Source organism: Panulirus ornatus, chromosome 1, assembly GCF_036320965.1.
Source record: "Panulirus ornatus isolate Po-2019 chromosome 1, ASM3632096v1, whole genome shotgun sequence".
Taxonomy (NCBI): Eukaryota; Metazoa; Arthropoda; class Malacostraca; order Decapoda; family Palinuridae; genus Panulirus; species Panulirus ornatus.
In genome coordinates this window covers 12254145-12279631 of record NC_092224.1, presented here as the reverse complement: position 1 = coordinate 12279631, position 25487 = coordinate 12254145, and the positions used below count along the sequence as shown (strand labels likewise).

Genomic DNA, 25487 nt, shown 5'->3' with positions numbered 1-25487 from the left:
TGTTACCTCCGCATAACGTGCACACCGACGCCCAGCACTCGACCCTTTGTGAACTAGCGAAGGATGAACTAATTTAGTGAGCAGTCGTATTAACCCCTGTTCCACATACGCCCATGCACATGGACAGCCACCTTTACTGATGAGTCTATTTACTTAATCTGGATGACTGTTGTTCATCCTCTGGAACATTCTACTGTCACACATGAACCACGCTAGCAGTAGTTCTTGTTTGAGGAGTAAGGTACTTACCGACATGGGTGTTGTGAACTGTGATATGTCGAACAGACGATTATCAAGTCTACTTAATATAATTACGATATCAAGAAAGACAATACTGGGTGGTGCTGGAGATCCCTAATAGGGACAGCTGTGATGATAATGTAATAATGATAAAAGAAAAACATTCTTTTCAACAATGTTTATTGTCAGTTATCACTGAAACTGATATAGAACATTACGATTAATACAGATAGGAATGCAAGCACTCACAACAACTTGGAGGCCAGAGTGGCCACTATGGCTTATGAACGATGCTGAGAGACCAAGAGAGAAGGTAATCCAAAATAGACGAAGCAAACAGTTGAATGTACCAGTAACGTAAGGTAATTCTGGAGAGACCTTCCATGCTCCACACTGCTGTCAGCTTCTCACGATCTGACCACGGCGACGTCAGGTGCTGAGCAGAAGCTGAATGTTCCATCTTACCCAAGTGCTCAGTTGGTGAGCACTGTATTGTCGCCACGCGCTCAGATATCCTGTGGTCATGTGAGCAGGTGCTGACCATGATGTTGTCACGGGCTCAGTGCTGACCATGATGTTGTCACGTGCTCAGTGCTGACCATGATGTTGTCACGGGCTCATTCGCTGACCTTTCTGTTTCTCTCACGTACATAGTGTCCCAATCAAATGAGGCTGAATCTTCAAATGCTGAGCATCCTGGTCCAGCATGATCAGGTGCTGAGCACCCTGGTCCAGCACACAAGAAGATCACCCGCTCGCCTGCAGCAAATCAAGGCACCTGGATACAGGAGGGGTTCCCCGCCACCGCCCCGGTCCCCTTGCTACAATAAGACTGAAGACCCGAGACGAAAACAGACTCCTCACATCAAATCTACGAGACTCATCATCACCTGTGAACTTCTCCAGGAGGGAGAGTGAGAACGCATGGAACCTCTACATAAGAATACATTATGGACAACCTATTGTGGGACCTCCGTGGTGGAGTGGCAAGTGCTGCTGGACCGTGACCTATTCACGAGCCGCCTAGGGTCGAGCGCACAGGTTTGACTCCCGGTTGCGGCAGTCGGTCTACAGTTATCCTAGCTGTTCATCCTCCCCTAGGAATTGGTTGTTGGTATGCGCACCTGAATTAGGCAAGGATATATATATATATATATATATATATATATATATATATATATATATATATATATATATATAGCCTTAATGAGATGCCTTGAATCAAGCTTTTATCTGCCCGTGTCGTCTCAGCCAACATAAAAGATAATGAACAGACAATTTGAGGTCAAGGTACATCCCGTAACAACCACATAAACTGTAATAAGTTGCGGTAGAACGTAGCGGAAAGATATTCCTAACCTGAATAAATAACTCCTTACAAATTAAGATGAGAGATTACGATACTCACACAATATATAATGATATAATTGAGCATTAGCTAACACGATTATATCGAATGTTACACACACCTATATATATATATATATATATATATATATATATATATATATATATATATATATATATATATATATATATATATATTCATAAATATAAAGGGTAAGAATATTCACGATGTGACTATAATCCTTTTCGTCCAATGACGATAATACGACCTCACCAAAGTCAACTTTTCACTCGAGGTACTGTTGCTACACACACACACAAGACACACCAAGTACTGTTGCTACACACGCTCACAGAATACACCAAGCGTTGCTACTACGGAGGGTCAGAGAACACACCAGGTGTAGCTGCTACACACACTAACAGAACACACCAGTTGCTGTTGCTACACACTCTCACAGATCATATCAGGTAATGCTGTTAGATATAGCCACACAACACACGAGGTGATGTTGCTACATACACTCACAAAACACACCCGGTACTGTTGGTACACACACACTCACAGGGCACACCGGGCGTTGCTGCTACACACGCTCACAGAACACACCAGGCGTTGGTACTACATACAGTCACAGAACCCACCAGGTGTTGCTGATACACAGTCACAGAATACCCCACGTGTTTCTGCTACACATGGTCACAGAACACGCCATGTGCTGCTACTACTCACACTCACAGACCACAACTGGTACTTTTACTACACATGGTCACAGAACACACTAGATGCTGCTACTACACATGGTCACACAACACAACTGGTACTGTTACTACACATGGTCACAGAACACACTAGATGCTGCTGCTACATATGGTAACAACACACTAGATGTTGCTGCTACACATGGTCACAGAACACAACTGGTACTGTTGCTACACATGGTCACAGAACACACTAGATACTGCTGCTACACCTGGTCACAGAACACAACTGGTACTGTTACTACACATGGTCACAGAACACACCAGGTGCTGCTGATACACACACTTACTGAACACAACAGGTGTTGCTGCTAAATACTCTCACAAAACACAACAGGTGTTGCTTCTACATGGGATCACAGAACACACCAAGTGTTGCTCCTAAATACTCACCACACCAGGTGTTACTCCTACACAAATTCACAGAACACGCCAGGTGCTGCTGCTATAAATGGTCACAGAGCACACCAGGTGCTACTGCTGTCCCCATTCCTCTCATAAAGCAACCAATGGTGCTCATAAAGCGCCCTGGACAATTATACACCCTGGACACACTAGGTCTTGCCACTCCTCATTCGAGTATTACTTCAGGTTTCATCAGGGATCACAAGCATGACTGGGAATCATAGGAGAACATTTAAATCACTACTCACACATTACGAAAGGGGTTAAAGTCTTACTTCGGTGCAACGAAAGAGTGAATGATATCGTAGGAACATCATCCTTGTTCACAGGATAATGCATAATGTCTACGAATTCTCTTCTTAAAAGATATTTTATGTTCGTGGAAATCAAGTAATGAAGATATGATATAATAGTTTTCTTTCTATATCAACAGTAGTATTTAGCAGCAGTGCTCGGAGTGGGCAACATCTAGTGAGGCGTGGTCGTAGGCCGGGTGGGTCTAGCTCTACTGCTTTTGTACTGAGGTGACCTAATCGTCCCAACATACTTGCTGGTAGGCCGTGTCGGAGGCGAGGTAGTGGGGGTTGTAGTGACGACTCTTTTCCTTGTGGTCGCTGTCGACGGAGTCGTTCTAGTCTGAGGCCTCCTGGTGGAGGGTGTGTGTCGTGGAGCGTAGTAAGTGTAGAAGCTGTCGACGTCTTCAGGACCTGGAGTCGTGACGTAGTGCTGAGGGTTGGGCACGTGCCTCATGAAGCTGGCGTCAGAGTCCTGGGATGGTTCTTCGTAATAGTAATCTTCGGAGTAATAGCCGTCTTCATAAGAGTGCTGGTCGTGGTACAGCTGGTCGTCCTCGTAGGAGGAATAGTGACGACGATCGACGTGCTCAGCGGACACGTAGGGAACCACGGTGGGCTGCTGCTGAGTGAGATGATGATGATGGTTCTGAGACTCTTGGGTAAGGAGACCTGGTGGCACTGGTCTGTCCTGACGGAGTTGGTAGTGACCGGCCTCTGGTCGACTTGGTCCCGGGCGAGGAACACGGTGTGGCGGAGTCGGCCGAGACGCCGCATCGTATGGGAGTGGCTCCTGGTAGAACGGGCGAGAGCGGTGCCACTGCCCCTGCCACTTGTTGTGGGAGAATTCGGCCGCATCTACAGCTGGAAGCCAGTTATGGCCAGCCTGAGCCCAGTCCGTCGTCGCATGCTGGCTCAGGATCTGTGTCCTCGACCTATAACACAAGAAACAAAGTATGCATGATGACAAAGACACACCAGGCAGGACCCCACCACTATAAGCCAATCCTCCACCCTGGATAGCAGAAACCAATGGTCAAAGGGCAGCCGCCCGCGACCTAATAAACCATTTGGCCAGATCGGAGGTTAAGGGTTAACCTACTGTACCCAGCTCCTCTACGCTAGGTAATATATTGTTAAGAGGCAAAGTTTACAGAGCGATTACTTTTTCTTCAATGTGGTATACAGGGGGTGACGTGCTGTGACTAGGCTAAACCAGGGCAAATGATGCGGTCAGGTATGTGGTGCCTGGCAGTGGATACATGACAGCTAGAGAGCGGATGTGAACGAATGAGGCCATTCTTCGTCTGTTCCTGACGCTACTTCATAATGCGGGAAACGGCGAAGTACAATGATAAATTGATGATATTAGTGGTAGCAATCATGACAACCATGACGCTGTTTTCCATACATGTTCTCCGTTTCCCACTTCAGCGGAATAGACAAACAAATGAGACTGTGGCCTCCTTTGCTTACATCCTTGTTATACCACGTATAATACACCAAAATCAAAACCCACCATCCACACCCAAGCCCCAAAGACAAATTCTGTGGTTTCTAATAACCGCTTCATATGACTTGGCTCAGTTCATTGACATTATGTACCCTCTCCCGTCACTACATATATCACCACACATTGTTCCATGTTCAGGCCCCGTCACATCAAGACTTCTTTCACTATAAGAAGAGGTTACTGGCAGTAAGGACTAAGATAGTTATGTCTGAAGGTATAGTAATCTCTATCTTGTAGTATGGATGCGAACCTTAGGTCATGAACGCAAAAGAAAAGAGTGAGAAAAAGGAAGAGGATAGAAATATTAGAAATGAAATGTCTGGAGACAATATGTGCTTTGAAAATGGTTGACCGTGGAAGAAATCACATTGTAAGGTAAGAGAGAAGTGAGGTAGACACAGCAGTCTCGCTGAAACAGCTGACAAGGTGTGCCGGAATGGTTCGGACAAATGGAGAGGATGAGCGTAGACAGACTGCCTAAGAGATTTGCAACGTTAGAAGTAGATGGAAAAACAGGGAAGGGGAGACCGAAAAGGAGATGGAAGGATGAAGTGAAAGAGTTGTAGGAGTACTGGGATGAACGTTAAGGAGAGCGAGAGGCGTGAATTGGATGATATGAACTGAATTAACGTGGTATACGGGGGGCGACGTGCTGATAAGGAGTTGCATATGAGGTAGTCAAGGTAGAGCACTGAGCAGTTTATGGGGTTTGGCTGTGGGTCATGGTTTCAGTACATTATATGCAATAAGTAGAGAACGTAAGTCTGCATATGAGTGCGTTGTTCGTTTATTCCTGTTGCTACGGTAGGTAAAGGAACTGTGCATAAACATGATGATAATAGTAATAATGATGATCGTAATAATATCAATGATAATAAATATGATAATAATAATAATGATGATAACAATGATATCAATAATAATGATAATAATAACAGCTATAATGTATAATGTATTAAAAAAGGGGGTGACTGTATTGTTGACTGGTTGGTAAGGTTATTTAATGTATGTATGACTCATGGTGAGGTGCCTGAGGATTGGCGGAATGCGTGCATAGTGCCATTGTACAAAGGCAAAGGGGATAAGAGTGAGTGCTCAAATTACAGAGGTATAAGTTTGTTGAGTATTCCTGGTAAATTATATGGGAGGGTATTGATTGAGAGGGTGAAGGCATGTACAGAGCATCAGATTGGGAAAGAGCAATGTGGTTTCAGAAGTGGTAGAGGATGTGTGGATCAGGTGTTTGCTTTGAAGAATGTATGTGAGAAATACTTAGAAAAGCAAATGGATTTGTATGTAGCATTTATGGATCTGGAGAAGGCATATGATAGAGCTGATAGAGATGCTCTGTGGAAGGTATTAAGAATATATGGTGTGGGAGGAAAGTTGTTAGAAGCAGTGAAAAGTTTTTATCGAGGATGTAAGGCATGTGTACGTGTAGGAAGAGAGGAAAGTGATTGGTTCTCAGTGAATGTAGGTTTGCGGCAGGGGTGTGTGATGTCTCCATGGTTGTTTAATTTGTTTATGGATGGGGTTGTTAGGGAGGTAAATGCAAGAGTTTTGGAAAGAGGGGCAAGTATGAGGTCTGTTGGGGATGAGAGAGCTTGGGAAGTGAGTCAGTTGTTGTTCGCTGATGATACAGCGCTGGTGGCTGATTCATGTGAGAAACTGCAGAAGCTGGTGACTGAGTTTGGTAAAGTGTGTGGAAGAAGAAAGTTAAGAGTAAATGTGAATAAGAGCAAGGTTATTAGGTACAGTAGGGTTGAGGGTCAAGTCAATTGGGAGGTGAGTTTGAATGGAGAAAAACTGAAGGAAGTGAAGTGTTTTAGATATCTGGGAGTGGATCTGGCAGCGGATGGAACCATGGAAGCGGAAGTGGATCATAGGGTGGGGGAGGGGGCGAAAATTCTGGGGGCCTTGAAGAATGTGTGGAAGTCGAGAACATTATCTCGGAAAGCAAAAATGGGTATGTTTGAAGGAATAGTGGTTCCAACAATGTTGTATGGTTGCGAGGCGTGGGCTATGGATAGAGTTGTGCGCAGGAGGATGGATGTGCTGGAAATGAGATGTTTGAGGACAATGTGTGGTGTGAGGTGGTTTGATCGAGTAAGTAACGTAAGGGTAAGAGAGATGTGTGGAAATAAAAAGAGCGTGGTTGAGACAGCAGAAGAGGGTGTTTTGAAATGGTTTGGGCACATGGAGAGAATGAGTGAGGAAAGATTGACCAAGAGGATATATGTGTCGGAGGTGGAGGGAACGAGGAGAAGAGGGAGACCAAATTGGAGGTGGAAAGATGGAGTGAAAAAGATTTTGTGTGATCGGGGCCTGAACATGCAGGAGGGTGAAAGGAGGGCAAGGAATAGAGTGAATTGGATCGATGTGGTATACCGGGGTTGACGTGCTGTCAGTGGATTGAATCAAGGCATGTGAAGCGTCTGGGGTAAACCATGGAAAGCTGTGTAGGTATGTATATTTGCGTGTTTGGACGTATGTATATACATGTGTATGGGGGTGGGTTGGGCCATTTCTTTCGTCTGTTTCCTTGCGCTACCTCGCAAACGCGGGAGACAGCGACAAAGCATAATAAATAATATATATAATAATAATAATAATAATAATAATAATAATAATAATAATAATAATAACAAAGATAATAACAAATAATGATAATAATAATAATAATAATAATGATAATGATAGTAATAATGATAATAATGATAATAATAGGAATAACATATTAATGATAATAATGATAATCATAATATTAATAATGATAATAACAATAGTAATGAAAATAAAAATATGAAAATCATGACACACCAAATGTAAGCTAAATCATGTATTTTGTTACACTAGACTGGAGATATGATTAAAACTAAGCATGATCAGTGAGCTTTCCAATTTCAATACGACCAGACAAAATTCCACGAGGGATAATTGACCTCCAGTGCCGTCCCGTAGCGCATGTGGCAGGTAACAACTGCTGTGTGTGGTGCATGTTGCGGCCGTGAACGCAACGACTACTGTAAGGTAGCAGGTGGCGGTGGCCAGGGCTGGTTAAGACTGCTTTACTAAACTTAAAACACAGGGCTGGACGTCAGAGGTGAGTCTACGGTGTGTGTGTGTGTGTGTGAATACTATTTCTGTGTTACGTTGTACAAGTATTATGTCTTTACTCCTATTTGCGTATACAGACACACCTGCCCATTCATGAAGTGCGGGGAAACTGTTCTTCTACCCTTGGATCATCCTCATCCCCAAAACTTTCTAGACCATCAAGTAGACTTTCAAGCCTTTGTAAATTGCCTACATTCACCGTCTTCTTGCTTTGTGTATTCCATCATTCAATACTTATATCAGAACTACTTTATATTCTTGCTAAGAGGCATCTTGCCTAGCTCTTTGTCTTGCCTTCTGATTACGCTGGTATTGTATCTCGTCAGTGTGTTCAGTGTAGAGGAATCAAAATCGTCTAATTGACTGATAAACCTGAAGGCTGTGATTTAGTCTCCACTCCAATTTCTTTCCTCCACGGTGAACAGCTTTGAACTTCTCAGCCTGTCCTCGTAGCTCAGCTCTTAATTTTGAATCCATTTTATCTGTTCTCTGAAAACTTTAGTCAGACCTTTTATGTTTCTTTCACGTGCGGTGACCAGACTTGAGAGAGGCAGAATCCGGTCTTCGTATATGTTATGAAGAGTTACTTAACATTTTCTCATTTGAATACTTAATTGTGATTCATTCTCATCTTTCCCAGCAGACAGTTTGCCTTGCCGCTCTCACAATTCTAATGTACAACGCTGTTGACAGGTTAGACAAAATATCGACCTTTAAGTCGCACACACACACACACACACACACACACACAAACTTAGAGAGAGAGAGAGAGAGAGAGAGAGAGAGAGAGAGAGAGAGAGAGAGAGAGAGAGAGAGAGAGAGAGAATTTTCAGCTAGATGATAATCACATCTAGGCATTTTTTCAGCGTCCCATCAGTATCATCTTGAACTTAACTCTGAGGCGATCTGCAGTTTATTCAAGTCACCCATTCTAAATGAAGCAATTGTCGTCATTCCATATTTCTCTCATGACACTAGCATCATCCGTCAACGTGTCTGGGTAAGAGACTAATCCATTCGGCAAGTCACTTACACACGTGTACCAAGGTTAAGAGTGAGCCCAGAGCAAGTCCTGCGGCACACAGCTTGTGACACCAGTCCAATTTCGAGGATCCTCTTCCAACGCTCTTTGTTCTTTACCACAAAAGAAGTCTCTCCAGTGAAGGAGTCTGCTCCTTATCCCTGCCTGTAGCATTAGTTGCTCCAATGTGATATAGTACTGAGAGCTTTCTTGTCGTCCATGAATTCACAGTCTACCCACTTATCTCCTTAACCTAATACGAAGATGATCCTGTCATGTCATAGAAGCCTAGTGTTAGAAGCCTCTCGAATCTATGTTGTCTTTTGGTTAAGAAGTTTCTCCTTTGCGATCAGCCATCCATTTGCTTTCTGGTCATCTTTTCCATCGTTTTACAGAATCACACTTGATAGTGGGACTGGCCTGTACTTCAGCGTTATTTCCCAATCAGTGTTCTTAAATGCATGAATGACATTTGCTCCCTTCCACATCTCTGGATCTACAGCTTCCTCTACAGATCCAGCCTATCCAGTGCCTCCAAACACTCCCTTAGTAAATACAGGGAGACTTCATCAGGACCACGGACCTTACATAGATCATGTGGTGTTGATAGCCTTATCATTCTATACCTTCAAAGACTTCCTCTCACTCTGCCAGCGCTGGGGCAGTATTGGCCTCCACTGTGAAACACTTGAGTTCTTTCATATATCCTCATCTTCAATAATTCTTTCCTCCGAGATCCTTAGCCTCAATGGCTGCTCTCTGACCGATGAGTTACTCTTGATGAACCTACGTGAAAACTTATGGGTCGTCGTCTGACTTGTCCACAAAACTCTTCAAAGGTATGTGTCAGACTGTGTAGATCTGTGTACGAATGTATGTGAGTATGCGCATTCTTTTCATATCTAAATGTGTGTGTGTGTGTGTGTGTGTGTGTGTGTGTGTGTGTGTATGTGTGTGTGTGCTTGGTGTCATTCGTTCACTTAATCATACGCCCGCACGCTCCCGACATATTCATGCCTGAGTCCACATCCTTGTGCATATACACATTCACATACCGGAACTTAACCGTCAACCAGTCAGCGGGCAACCTGTTCGATAAGTGGCAATAAAAGAACCAATAGCCGGCCAGTAATTGCTACGGGGACCCGGGGTTAGAGAGGAGAACAGCACGCGGGAGTTTCTTCATCGTGACTTGACCACGGAGGTAACTACTCCCTGGCCTGGAGAACCCTCAGTCCTGATATTTCCGGAATGTAAGGCAAGCGTCTGCCAGACTTACTAATGCAGTGTACAGTTCCCGCCTCATGTAGATGCTGACGAAAATATTCGTAAATCTTGGTCCAAACTTGATTTCCAGTACAATAAATTATCATTGGTATGCAACAATTATCAGGGTCGTGACGACCATGTGGCTCGCGACGCTTGTGCTGCCAACAAGCCTGCGAGATGACTTGTTATGTTTGTTGCTTGTGATGGCCAGCTCACTCTTGACGACCTGTTGGCTTGTGACGGCGTGTTGACCTGCAGCAACCTGCTGGTTTGTGATAAGGTGCTTATCTCACTCCTGTGCAACAAGTCTAGTTTGTATCGACTTCTGGTCTGCAACAATCATTGGGTGTGTTACAACCACTAGATAGTGACAAATAAATGATTCATATTTGGTTTGACGAGGCAATTATCACGATTAGCAAATCTCTTTCCTCTTCCTGGTCTGTGACGAACGGCTACTTTCTAACCGCCAGAGAGTTTGGGTAGTCTACCTGGCTTGCAATGTGGTAACCACCTGTCCAGCGATGGCTACTGGTTCCTCATTACACTTTGTGTATTACAAGGTGAGCTCAGGACAAGCATCAGTCTCTTTGCCCTACCACATAAGATACTGGAGGAGCAGACAGCTGAGGAGAACGCATTTCTTGGTTGTCTACATTCAAAAGCATCATGAAACATGGGTTTTACATTTCCGTGGCTGCTTATCTTATCCTTTAATCATTTCAACTACTTTCGTGCAGTCAGACACTGCCATCTGTAATGCTGAACAGTCCCAAAGCCAGTTTATGAGGTTCATCCACCTGGGAATGGTGCCTTTCGCCACCTATGACCCGCGATGAGACAGTTACTCTCAACAAACTTGCTTACCCTGGGACACACTGTGTCATAGACTCATCGGAGTGCATTCCCACCGGTGTCAAGATGTGATCTAATCGCGCACGACCATTAGTTATAAAGCTTCACGGTTAAATGGCCTACGGATTTCTTGGTTTAGTTCTTGGCCTGTGTTAGGCTGTTCGTCGGTCATCCTCTTGTGTGAAGTAGGTCCGTGGGTAGTGAAATAGAGACTACCATATGCGTTGTCATCAGATGATTACGTAACATCATCACAATTGGTTGAAACTAAGTTCTTACATCATTTGATCACTGCTGGACCTGAGTGGGTAACCTGCAAGAAATAGTAAATCAAGTTCACCACACTGGATATACGACGATGTCTAATGCATGGTGCCATCGGTGTGTTCACACGTATCTCCTCATATCAATAATGTCTATTTTCATTTGTGGTATTCGTCAACAGGTGTGTCCAAAACTGTAGAGCCTTTTTCAGAGATTCTCACACACTTCTGATAATGTATTACGTCTGGTAAGTATTACTGCTTACCAAGTGATCTTGGCTTTACAGAGATGTGGTGTTACCAATAACGTCAGAGCCAAACTAACGTCAGTTCGTTATAACCTACAGTTGGAACTATGGTTACACTTCTACCTGGAACTGGCTATCGTGTCGTGCCGATCATCATCTGGTTATTGTTTGGCTCTGTGCTGCCAGCCACGCGATGATGGAACACTACCAGGCTTACTTGTTCCTGAACAGACTGGCCTCCATCTATAATTTTCGTTCTTTTAACTGTTTGACAGACTCTTGACGACCAGATGGTTTGTGACGAACTGCTGCCTTATGACGACTTGCTGCCTTTTGACGACCTGCTGCCTATTGACAACCTGCTGGGACGACCTGCTGCCTTTTGACGACCTGCTGGGACGTCTTGCTGCCTTGACAACCAACGAAGTAATACGTTGTGACGACCTGCTGGCACGTAACAACTTATCACAATTTTTCATTGTATATAGCAGCCGACATGGCATGGGCCAAAGAATTCTTCAATCATGGCCATCTCAGGTACAAAAGGTAAGATAATGAGTATGAAAAGGTACCGCAGGGATTCATTTGGCTTCCTCAGATACACGTAATTCCGGCTCTAAGAAGGAAACTGTTCTAGGAAGAGTGAAAGAAACATGGAACAAAATTATTCCACAATTTCTCTGTACATGGAAATAAGGAGGTTATGACAATGGTCAGCCCTCGTGTGGTTAGTCTCCACACCAAAACTATGGGAAGCATCAGCCAGACGCGTACTACAGATTCAGGTCTTCTGGCGCAAGAATCAGGCAGACAACTCACTAGAGCGACTGTCTACAGAAATCTGTAGAACAGAGTCAAAATCATCACGGCAGACCGAAAGGATTGTGTCGACCATCTGATGATCACCTGGCTTGTTACAACCAGATGACCTGTAACGACCAATTTGGCCAATGAACAGTTGATGCGTCCTGGTGAGCGTGTAACGACCGGCGTGTAATCGTAATATGGCATGTCTTTGTTACATCAGCATCTCCCCACAACACGCTACAGGACGACTTCCATAACCATATACGAGTTATCTACCGAACCTAAACAAGGTTTCATGTGCTACATACAATGACGTGTGTGTGTGTGTGTGTGTGTGTGTGTGTGTGTGTGTGAGTGGAATACAGTAATCTGTTATCTGGAGGCCCGGGATCGTCTCATGAGCCGGAACAGTGATGAGTAAATTGATAGAATGCGTCGACAATGGCAATCTAGTGAAGGGTTAGACACCTCTGTAACGACTATCCCGACGCTGAACTGATCTCTAGTTGTTACCACTGGACCATCGAGGCTGTCTCGTTACACTTGTTATACACTGGGCCTCTTGTCTATGAAGTCATCACAGTAGTCTGTGTAGTAGACTCAACCATGAAGATGTCAACTCCTTTGCATTTTCTGATAAAGAATATGTTCTATATTCGCTCTTTATCATTATTTGTTCTGCATTCACTCTTTGTTATCATTTGTTCTGCATTCATCTATGTCTATTTGTTCTGCATTCACTCGCTATTATTATTATTCACTCTGCATTCGCTCACTATTACCATTTTTCTTTATCCTGTGAACATCTGTGGACGTTATCGTCCACAATGCGCTTCACAGCTCTAGCGTGAGAGGGGCTGGCACAGGGGAGGCTGCCTGGTGCAGCGTCTCCACAATGTAACCTTGAGCCGACCAGATCCGGCAGCAGGGCGTCACGGGCGGCTGAGGCAGCCATAATGGTCCAGGCACGCCCGCCCACAGTCACAACCACCACGCATAACCCATAACTCACCCTGCCTTTGTCCAGACTTGTACTCGCCTCCTGATAGTCGTCTCATATAATGCATTACCTCATCAGGCATGCATGCACACAAGCACTAATTCCAATAGTTCATGCAGCCTTATTCATGGTACAAAAGTAGTGGCAATACTGAAGAGCAGCGAGGGGATGGGAGCAAATGAACTCTTCCTGTATCCTATTCTGCGTCTGTCATACCATCAATATTCCAACCTAGATCAGAAATGGTCTCTGAGCTCCACACCCACAGGAGATATATAGAGGGACGTGGGCGAAAATGGACTACATCACCGTCTCTTACTTTGGAAAAATTATCTTACCCATAATAAAGACCAGCGCCCACCATATACTCCCTAGTTCAAGCACAACACACAAGGTGAGCCGCAGTGCGAGGCACATGTCACAAGCAACGAGAACCACCGTCATGGGGACAATGATCATGATGCTTATGGGATACCTCCCCTGTCTAGGGCATAAACCAGAGCATCCACAGAGAGGCGAAAGCGGTAAACGGGCCAGTTAAAGACAAGGGCCCGTGCTAGGCTAATGCCTGGTGAGTCTTGAGTCGCAACAACGACGTGAAGATGAAGCTCGTGTGGACACACCGAGGCTGGTAGTCAAGGAGGGGCACCAGTGTCACCACAGCCTCGGCTCAGCGGCCACTCAGCACCACACACTGCCCGTAGCTCAGTGTTTAGCAGACCACAGACGAGTGAGAGCAGGAAGGTAGCGGCTGCTAATGCACGCTTTGTGGGAAGGAAAGAACAGAGTGGCGGCCGGTATGGACAGGGTGTTGGTCAGTTTCAAATGGAAGATACCGTTTCAGGGAGGCGGTAGAGAAGTCATTTGGCTTGTCCGCAGTGTACGGTAATCACTAGAGACACCAATCGACATGAAGCTGGTGGGAGGTAAGACGTCACCTACTTATCCTCCAAAACCAACAAAACATACAGGTAGACAACAACGCTGGGAAGAAAGAAACTGACTACATTTTGGAGGTAACAAAAATTACTGGTGTAATGGCTTGTGGAACATCTTTCATCATAATACTCTCCACAATACAGTTTCTGGCAGCACAAACTCGGAAACAGATCTATTCCCAACAGTACATAGACCCCAATTATACATAAGCCCATCGCCAGAGCAACTATGATATGAATAAACTATGTGTGTGTGTGTGTGTGTGTGTGTGTGTGTGTGTGTGTGTGTGTTTATGACGTATGATGGAATCGGTCCTAATGACGTGAAAGAAATGAACCTGTCAGACAATGTAATATATTCATGGGTCGTAAAATATAAATCTTGTGGATACAAAGGTTGAAAGAGTCAGTCAGTCAGTAAAAACAGGCAAGCGAAAGTTCTCACGCTTGATGTAATATAGTTACGTCATACGGAAGGAGTCTTACGGCTCTCTGATTCTTGTCACAAACATGGAGGTATGACGTCCAGCTGTGGTGTGTAGCACTGTCAGGTGTGGCACCCGTAATGTAAGCAGTGCAACACTTACCACGTGTGACACGATTAGCAGGAAGATGGACTAAGTCTCATTATGACACGGGACACTTGGACTATCATCAAGTATGACAATAGAAATAATAACACTGCGGCCATCATAAAGTGTGACACAAGAAGTAATAACACTACGGCCATTATCTAGTGTGACACAAGAAGTAATAACACTACGGCCATTATCTAGTGTGACACAAGAAGTAATAACACTACGGCCATTATCAAGTGTGACACAAGAAGTAATAACACTGAGGCTATCATCCAGTGTGACACTAGTAGTAATAACACTAGGGCCATCATGAAGTGTGACACAAAATGTAATAACACCGGAGCCATCATCAAGTGTGACACTATTATAACAACACCGGGGGTCATCATCCAGTGTGACACAGGCGACAGCAACACTGCAGCTAGCGTTAAGTGTGACCCCCCCCGTAAATCCTGTGGAGGCCACGATGAGGCTTAGACCTACCAGCTCTCTGAAATCACAAAGGAGCCACAACATAAGAGGACGTAACAAGAAGACTGTCAGGAAAAACGTCTTACATTAACTAAGTATTCGACACTTAGGACAAGCCGAGTAAACATGGAGGAACTGAAGACAACACTGACAGCGGTGGAGACTCCTGGTTATTAAGGTAACAAATGTGTGGAGGGAGTTATTATCCTCCTCCCTCTTGGCAAAAGAAGTGATCGTGTAATCACATGCACATATGGATGAATGGAACTGAGTGATAGACTGTATATATAGATACCTTACAAAAGTTAAGAAATTTATGCATTAGTAGAGAGTTTAAGAGATGGGGCTCTACGAGTGCAAAACTTCCTCTTGTACAGTACGAACACAATCACACTCACACACACACACACACACACACACACACACACACACAAAGGCATTAACAAACAGAGCCACAAATCACATCAGTAATTCACATAGAAGGAGTAGGAACATGGGAACCTCTAACCTCAAATACATAGAGAGGGCAAGAGAGAACAGGATATGGCTCAGAACAAAATGTTAAAAAGCAAAGGAGCTTCGAGATGTTCAGTGACAAAGATATAGACGGTAATCTAGCCAGCTAGCACTGGCAAGGTATAAGAGAACACGGAACAAGTATAGTGGGATAAGAAATGAGGAACATAGAATCGTTGAAAACAATATTGTGGACAAGGCAGAGGAAAATCCAAAGTTTCCCTAAATTCATCAGGAACAACTATTAGCTACAGCACAGCTAATCAGGGTAAAGAATTCAGAGGGAAGAATTTTGAATGATAATACATGTGAGGAACTGATTAGCAAGCTCAAATGTGTTTTCGCTGTGGAAGACACTATCTATAGCTTCTACACCTGAGATGAGATGGGGAGAAGGCTTTAGAAAGCACTGAAATGTGTTGAAAAGATATTAGCAGATTGCTTAAATGTCTTGATCCCTTACAAGGCTCGTGGTCGTGATGAAATTTCATCATATGAGTTGAATATGTGTGCACATACAGCAGATATACCTCCTCAAATACTGTTCAAGATATCGCTGGAGAAAGACAAAATGCTAGAGATGTGGATAAGGGGAGGCAAATGACACACCTGCCTATAAGAAAGGAACCCGGGAAGTTGCACTGAACAACAGACCAATTTGACCGACGAATGTGGTCTGAAAAGTTCCGAAAACGATAAGAAAGCATACCATGTAGAGTAGACCCATCCCCTCCGAAAGTACCCGACGAAATATGTCTCAGTCTCATCTAAAAACATTTCATGCTGACGCCATTTTTGTATCTTGGTTAGATGTCAACAACAGAGATTTCTTCACTGAATACGCAATCCCAGGGTACTCTGTTGAATAGGGATATAGGGAACAAAGTAGGTGGTGGTGTCTTGCTCTTGGTTAAAGCCTATCCAAATCCCGTGGTATTCTCTTTATTATAGGCCCCACGCACAGACACCAGGTAGACGAGAGAATTTATGATGAGATAGTTGAAATCTGTGATGAACAAGATTCTATCATAGCAGAGGATTTTAACATAACTAAATGGGGAGAATCCCTTTCCAGTGGCTCCTGGTGTAGACTCTGCCTAATTACGCTTGATAGTGCTCTAATACAATTATTCGAGAAGCTTTCTGGCAACGAGAATATTCCACATTTAGATTTAACTAAAAATGAGGATTTCGTTGATAATGCTTAAGCTGGAGAAAAGTGATCACCGACAAATCACTTTTGAGGTCAATTTCAACACGATGTAACGTTGGTCAACATGACAGTCGCGAAAAGATTACCGATTTTAATCCAGTAAATTTTAGTGATCGTATTGCTCTTGACAGGCAAATCTTGGAAATGACATTAACGAAGCTTGGAAAAGCTTCAGTAAAACTTTTTAAAGCAGAAGAGGGATCATGCGTGCCAATGCGTAGTCGACGGTCTATTTCTAAAAGTAAGCCAAGGTGGTGGAACGTCAAAGTAAAATTAAAATGTTCCTGTTGTCTAAGAAAGTAACTCGTAAGAGTCTCAAAGAGACCAATAACCAACATCTGCACAGAGAAGCTAAGACACTTATACGACAATGTAAAGGTTGATATGAGGTGAATACTGCTGAAAATAGCAAAAGAAACCCTAAGGAGTTCTACAGTTATGTTAGAAGCAAGCGAGTCATTATCGACCCAACTGGTCCATTGATTACGGAAAACGGTGACTTGGTCCAAGACAACGAAGCCATAGCAAAAATCTTAAATAATTTTTTTGCATCTATATATATGATCGAAGACACAGCCCGTGTCCCGCATCTACTTTCATTTATACGAGAGGAGAACTTTCTGCAAAACATTTACAAAAACTAAAGACATACAATTAACAATGAATATGATGAAAATGAAGAAAACGGCAGGCCCTGATGAGCTATGTCAGAGCTCAATGAAAGAGGCGAAAATGAGACAGTTAAGCCCTTGTCTGCCCTTTTCAGGAAGTCACTTGCTAAGAAAAAATCTCAGAAGAATGGAAATTCGCCAATGTAACATCGATATTCAAAAAAGATAATAAGTCACTGCATGGAAATCATCGTTCATTAGCTTAACGTCTACAGTTGGAAAACTTACGGAAACCATCATTCGAGATAGAACTGAACACCATTTAGAGGACCACCACTTAACAAACAATTCTTAATCTGGTTTTCAGCGAAATGGCTCATGTTTGGCAAATCTACATGACTTATTTTATGATATAATCAACGTCTATGACGAAAGTAAAGCAGATGATGTTATCTACCTTGTTTTTCAAAAAGCTTTCGATAAAGTTCCGCAATTAAAGGTTACTATACAAACTCAAGTCTCATGGCATTAATGGGTTAGTATTTCGGTGGTTAGGAAACTAGTTGACTGGCCGTAAACAGGGTCGTGATTAATGGTCAAGCCTCAGAATGGTTAGACGTAACAAGTGGAGTGCTACAAGGATCGATCTTGTGACCGTTTCTCTCTCATATAAACATAAATATATACATGTATGGGAAGTGAGTCAGTTGTTGTTCGCTGATGATAAAGCGCTGGTGGCTGATTCATGTGAGAAACTGCAGTAGCAGGTGACTGAGTTTGGTAAAGTGTGTGAAAGAAGAAAGTTAAGAGTAAACGTGAATAAGAGCAAGGTAATTAGGTACAGTAGGGTTGAGGGTCAAGTCAATTGGGAGGTAAGTTTGAATGGAGAAAAACTGGAGGAAGTAAAGTGTTTTAGATATCTGGGAGTAGATCTGGCAGCGGATGGAACCATGGAAGCGGAAGTAGATCATAGGGTGGGAGAGGGGGCCAAAATCCTGGGAGCCTTGAAGAATGTGTGGAAGTCGAGAACATTATCTCGGAAAGCAAAAATGGGTATGTTTGAAGGAATAGTGGTTCCAACAATGTTGTATGGTTGCGAGGCGTGGGCTATGGATAGAGTTGTGCGCAGGAGGATGGATGTGCTGGAAATGAGATGTTTGAGGACAATATGTGGTGTGAGGTGGTTTGATCGAGTAAGTAACGTAAGGGTAAGAGAGATGTGTGGAAATAAAAAGAGCGTGGTTGAGAGAGCAGAAGAGGGTGTTTTGAAATGGTTTGGGCACATGGAGAGAATGAGTGGGGAAAGATTGACCAAGAGGATATATGTGTCGGAGGTGGAGGGAACGAGGAGAAGTGGGAGACCAAATTGGAGGTGGAAAGATGGAGTGAAAAAGATTTTGTGTGATCGGGGCCTGAACATGCAGGAGGGTGAAAGGAGGGCAAGGAATAGAGTGAATTGGATCGATGTGGTATACCGGGGTTGACGTGGATTGAATCAGGGCATGTGAAGCGTCTGGGGTGAACCATGGAAAGCTGTGTAGGTATGTATATTTGCGTGTGTGGACGTATGTATATACATGTGTATGGGGGTGGGTTGGGCCATTTCTTTTGTCTGTTTCCTTGCGCTACCTCGCAAAAGCGGGAGACAGCGACAAAGCAAAAAAAAAAGAAAAAAAAAATATATATATATATATATATATATATATATATATATATATATATATATATATATATATATATATATATATATTATTTATTTATTTTGCTTTGTCGCTGTCTCCCGCGTTAGCGAGGTAGCGCTAGGAAACAGTCGAAAGAATGGCCCAACCCACCCACATACATATGTATATACATACACGTCCACACACGCAAATATACATACCTATAAATCTCAACGTATACATATATATACACATTGACATATACATATATACACATGTACATAATTCATACTGTCTGCCTCTATTCATTCCCATCGCCACCCCGCGATACATGAATATAACAACCCCCTCCCCCCTTATGTGTGCGAGGTAGCGCTAGGAAAAGACAACAAAGGCCACATTCGTTCACACTTAGTCTCTAGCTGTCATGTACTAATGCACTGAAACCACACCTCCCTTTCCACATCCAGGCCCCACAGAACTTTCCAGACGTTTCACTTGCCCTGGTTCAATCCATTGACAGCACGTCGACCCAGGTATACCACATTGTTCCAATTCACTCTATTCCTTGCACGCCTTTCACCCTCCGGCATGTTCAGGCCCCGATCACTCAAAATCTTTTTCACTCCATCTTTCCACCTCCAATTTGGTCTCTCAATTCTCCTCGTTCCCTCCACCTCTGACACATATATCCTCTTGGTCAATCTTTCCTCACTCATTCTCTTCATGTGACCAAACCATTTCAAAACACCCTCTTCTGCTCTCTCAACCACGCTCTTTTTATTACCACACATCTCTCTTAACCTATCATTACTTACTCGATCAAACCACCTCACACCACATATTGTCCTCAAACATCTCATTTCCAGCACATCCACCGTCCTCCACACAACTCTATCTATAGCCCACGCCTCGCAACCATATAACATTGTTGGAACCACTATCCCCTTCAAACTATTCCATTTCTGCTTTCCGAGACAATGTTCTCGACTTCCACACATTATTCAACGCTCCCAGAACTTTCGCCCCCTCCCCCACCCTACGATTCACTTCCGCTTCCATGGTTCCATCCACTGCTAAATCCACTCCCAGATATCTAAAACACTTCACTTCCTCCAGTTTTTCTCCATTCAACTTACCTCCCAACTGACTTGTCCCTCAACCCTACTGCACCTAATAACCTTGCTCTTATATATATATATATATATATATATATATATATATATATATATATATATATATATATATATATATATATATCCCTGGGGATAGGGGAGAAAGAATACTTCCCACGTATTCACTGCGTGTCGTAGAAGGCGACTAAAAGGGAAGGGAGCGGGGTGATGGAAATCCTCCCCTCTCATTTTTTTTTTTCCAAAAGAAGGAACAGAGAAGGGGGGCCAGATGAGGATATTCCCTCAAAGGCCCAGTCCTCTGTTCTTAACGCTACCTCGCTAATGCGGGAGATGGCGAATAGTATAAAAGAAAAAAAAGAAAGATAAATTATCCCTGGAGATAGGGGAGAAAGAATGCTTCCCACGTATTCCCTGCGTGTCGTAGAAGGCGACTAAAAGGGAAGGGAGCGGGGGAGGCTGGAAATCTTCCCCTCTCATTTTTTTTTTAATTTTCCAAAGGAAGGAACAGAGAAGGGGGCCGGGTGAGGATGTTTCCTCAGAGGCCCAGTCCTCTGTTCTTAACGCTACCTCGCTGAGGCGGGAAATGGCGAATAGTATGAAAAAGATATATATAAAATACTGATAATACGCTGCACTGCAAGGCATCGAAATTTGCTGATGATCCAAACAAATTTCCTGACATAAACAAACTGATGAATTAGGCTCGTAAGTGGCAAATGAATTTTAGTATCAGTAGTAAAACGACGACATAGCAAGCTACAGCATGAATTCTGTTGAACTGCCAAAGGAAAGTGAGGAAAAAGACTTGGGCGTAATAATCTTTGGTGACCTAAAATTAAGTAAGCAGTGCACAGAAGCAGTGAAAAAAGCGAACAAAATTCATGGATTCATAGGATGGCCTTCGAATTTAAGCCTAGGGAAATCAACTTACTCTTAACAATTCAGCATCGAGCTACCAAGATGATTCCCGGGCTGAGACGTAAATCCCATGACGATTTAACGACGTGATTCTATTCAGCTTAGAAAAGAGAAGGTTAAGAGGCGATCCAATAAAGGCATTTGAGATAATCAAAGGCTTTGATAATCTTGATCCATCAAACTACTTAAGACTTGATTCGTCTGATTTTAGGGTATAGGTTTTACCTCGAATGAGGAGTACTTCTTCCTAAAGAGGACTGTTAACATATACAATGATTTACCAGTTAAAGTAGGTGAAAGCAGAACTTCGGATACGTTTGAAAACAGACCTGACAAATATTTGGCTTCAAGTCCACGAGTAACATAATTTGCGCCTCCCTAGTTACACTAACAATTTGCATACAGTCTTGTCATTTTCATTCCATCGTCTACGTTACAACTCTACGGGAATCTGTACGATCACTTCACGGCAGAGAAGGAGCGACGCATTTGCTCGTGAACGTTGCACTTTCTAGTTATCTCATTTATACTACACCATTACTAGGATCAACACAACGACATCAGCACCAGCTGTGGGGAGAAAAGTCACGTCCACACCCATTCGTCAATATTCAAATTTTAGATAATTCTGCTCTTTAACGAAGAACACCACCAATTTTTTTTGTAATATTGACTATGAAAATAGGTATTTTCTTCCGATCGTGTGAGGTCAAGACGCAACAATATGTAAAGAAACACACGATGCAGGTCATCATCAGATAAGGTAACAGATCAACTTATCACTTCTATACTCATCTACGTTTTCATTCAGTTCTTGATATTCCTAGAATATCACCGCAAATATCGTAGTTTCCCCTCATGAATTTACGAGACAGTGGGCACGTGAACGGCTCCAGTCACTAACCACAACGATAGGCAGGAACTTACGCTAAGTGCTTGTCCGTCTTGGCTGTATCGAAGATGTCGTACTCGAGGTAGGCGTAGGCGGTGGTGAGGAGGAACACCATGATCACCACGAAGCCCAGGTACTGCACGGTGGTGACGCTATCCGTGTCCAGGAGGGGCAAGTACAGGGACTTGTCGCCGTCGCCATCCTAGGGGAGAGAGAACACATGTCACCAGTCTGAGGATAGGGCACTCATCACCAGAGTGGGGATAGAGTACATGTCACCAGCGTGGGGAGAGAACAAAGGTCCCCAACCCAAGGAGAGAGCGGGCATCCTCAGCTTAAGTGGGAGAGCACATTTCATCAGCTTGGGGATAGAAAACACGTCATCAGCCTTGGGAGAGAACGTTAAAAGCCTGGGGTTAAGAGCACTTGACACTTGCCTGGGGAGATAGTACACGTCACCCACCTTGGAGACTATGCAAATGCCACCAGTTTGGGGAGAAAGCACATGTCACCACCCTTTTCAGGAAATTATTTTCAGACTAGTCTAGGCAGACTTCCTCCTCCGACGAAAGGCACCACACTGAGGGCTGGCTTCAGTGTAGATACGAAACTGTTCTGTTTATTGACCCCAACATGGCATCGCATTCGTAGTTTCGAGCTATTTACGATTCTCTTTCCAAGTAGAGCAATAATCTATGATACACTGATTTCATTCAGTTTTGAATAATTTTCCTGATGTTCTAAAATTGATAGCTTTAAAAGGGAAAACTTCATAATCATAATTTGTTTCGAGTAAACTGGGTTTGAATTATGACATGAAAATCAATCACAATACTGTGACTTGCAATACACAGTAGTCGTGCTCACTCTATGCATCATATTAGCATTGATAATGTGTCTCGTTCACTGGTCTATTCTCTGAACACTGAAGAACTCGACAAGTTGTGGGCTTGAAATGGTACCCACAGGTGTTGCTTGTGTTCTACAGCTGTGACCATCGTGTCCTGGTGCCTCCTACTGCTGGCTACCTGTAGCCTTAATTACATGCGATTTGTCTTTGACTGATTAAAAGAAAAAATCACTGGGATCTCGTTGAATTGTTCGGGAGTTAGAAACATCTTTTTTTTTCTCATTCTAAAAACATATATCATGGGAGTCTCGACATATTTTTATTGCTTAAATGTGAACAGTAGCTGAACGTACCAAATGTCAGAACATCAGATTTTTTTCTTCATTTTTGTGATACGTATCATATGCTTGAGTTAAAGAAATTCCAAACTTATCAATTTTACCGATAATCATAATCAATGTTAACAAATACACTTATGAAATTCCAGGATGAGATTGAATCCGACTTCATATAAGAGTTATAACGCGCTACATCATCAGACGTCACACTTACATTTACATTTAATTGAGGCAGTTATCTCTCGCAGGTGCTTCAAGGTCGTAAATTGCAGCTCTAATTACAATCGCTTGTTTGCCTCTTTGGTTTCTATTATAAAAGCGAAGTCTCTTGTCTGAGGCTAAACCTCCCACAGCATCACTGTTGTATAACGCTCTTACAACTGGCCTTAGTGTAAATGTATGAGACCTGTGGGATGTTGGTGACCTCTCCACGATTTGCAAATTTACTTCCCAATGTTTGAGTAGCGTACTCGCATCGGGCTGGGGGACAGGGATTTCTGCCCACTCGATTCGTCTGTTTAATATTTCTTGTCCTTTTCATTCATCTTATTCTTCCTCCGCATTTCATCCTGATTATCTCGTTTCTCTCTTTCTCTCTCTCTCTCTCTCTCTCTCTCTCTCTCTCTCTCTCTCTCTCTCCTACCGGAATAAAAGTGCGCTGGTGGTGATCTTACCCATAACGCAACGATTCTGTTAGCAATTCATACTCTATATGACAATTTTGATATAAGTGAACCGAATACTTAGTAGCGAAACAATAGAACATTAAACCGTACTTTGTAAATTTTCTCTACAAAAAATAAAAGAAAAATGAATAAGCAAAAGAGAATTCTCTAAACAATGGTCGTCATTTTGATAAACCTCCCTCTCGCTTTAGTTGACCTAGGGTATCATCCTATTGTTCTGGTGACTTGCTGGGTGTTTATGAAAATTAATCTTAACGAGTAATTACGTTTTTGATAATTTCATTTATCTATTTCTTACCTGGTTTTTGTACTGTCCAGCAGCTCCCGCCCGACTGAAGACGCCCTTGAGATAAGAAGTGTCGAGACCCAGACTGTGTATAAGGTCCGTGACTCTGGTTAGATCGGTCCCCTGCAGGATGGTCGTCACCAAAGATGAGTCTAACTTGTCAAACAGTCTGGGTAGACTGGCCAGGTCAACGCTGGAGAGGTCCAGCTCGGGAATGATGCTCATTGCCTCACGGAAGGTCTCGTCTTGAGCCATCTGGATGAGGGCCTTTCCCAGCACTGACTCGTTCTGGAAGAGCTGATTCACGAAAGATTCTGGAAGACCAAAGTTCTCGAGGAACGCCGGCATCATCATCTGTAGTTGCGACGAGTTCGTCAAGTTAAACGAGTGAGGTGAGACTGTCGGCTGGGTGGGAGTGTGGGTGACTGGCGGTGATGAGCGTCTTGGTGATGTGGTGGGAACGTGGTGGCTAACATGAACAGCTGTCGTTCGTCGTGATGCTGTCGTGGATGGAGGTCGCCCTCTACGACTGTTTTCATTAACCATCTCCGTTTCTTCCATGGGAATAACAGAATCCATTTCAGGAAATAAAGAATCGTAAAACACAGAGAAAGGATCATGCATTGGATCACCTGGCCTCTGCTGGGGCCCTGGACTGGCATGAGTGGGATTCTTGTACTTATGATAACCCTTATCGTGGTCACTCTGGCCAGAGTTGTAACCATGGTGATCGCTCTGGTAGTTGTAGTCTGGCACAACAGGGATGTCGTCTATACTTGTGGGTCCCAGAGAGTAAGCGTCACGTGGTATGTCCGCCTTAGGACTGTGGTGGTACATTCGGTCCAGGCTGAAGTACGGGTCGTGATCATCCACCTGATCTGAGCCATGCAAGAAATAGTCATAGTCAATAACAATAGGACCATCGTCCTCCTCCTCCTCCCTGTGTTGATCCTGTTGCGTCCGGTCATGGTACTCTGTGGTCGCGCCGTCCAGCAGGTTGACTCCCACGGGCACAGGAAGGAGGTTGGCCTCCTTGCGGGATTCCCGGGCCGTGACATCACCCACGGACCACACCAGCGCCACCATCAACCACAACATCCTAGAGAGAAATAATTCGTTAGATATATTAAGGTGTTCTATCAACGATGACGTTTAGATTGTCTTGAAAAAGAGATAAATGAGTTCACATCATGAGAGCTATTAAAAAATATGAGGGTAGATTACTGATATAACCCACAAACTTCGTTAAACAA

At 43.5% G+C, this 25487-nt stretch overlaps 2 protein-coding genes across 2 annotated transcripts in view; both read right to left on the bottom strand.

Annotated features, from left to right (window-relative positions):
• Positions 1 to 25487, bottom strand: part of fab1 (fab1 kinase) — a 1098541-nt gene that overhangs the window by 1024093 nt on the left and 48961 nt on the right. The window lies entirely within an intron of this gene.
• LOC139756402 (uncharacterized) overlaps positions 1362 to 25487 on the bottom strand; it is a 39116-nt gene continuing 14990 nt past the window's right edge. Inside the window, exons 2-4 of the mRNA XM_071675863.1 lie at positions 24247 to 25333; positions 22110 to 22276; positions 1362 to 3982 (exon numbers count right to left, since the gene is read on the bottom strand). Coding sequence (XP_071531964.1) covers positions 3223 to 3982; positions 22110 to 22276; positions 24247 to 25333 — 2014 coding nt within the window. The 3' untranslated portion in view covers positions 1362 to 3222. The remainder of the gene's footprint in view (positions 3983 to 22109; positions 22277 to 24246; positions 25334 to 25487) is intronic.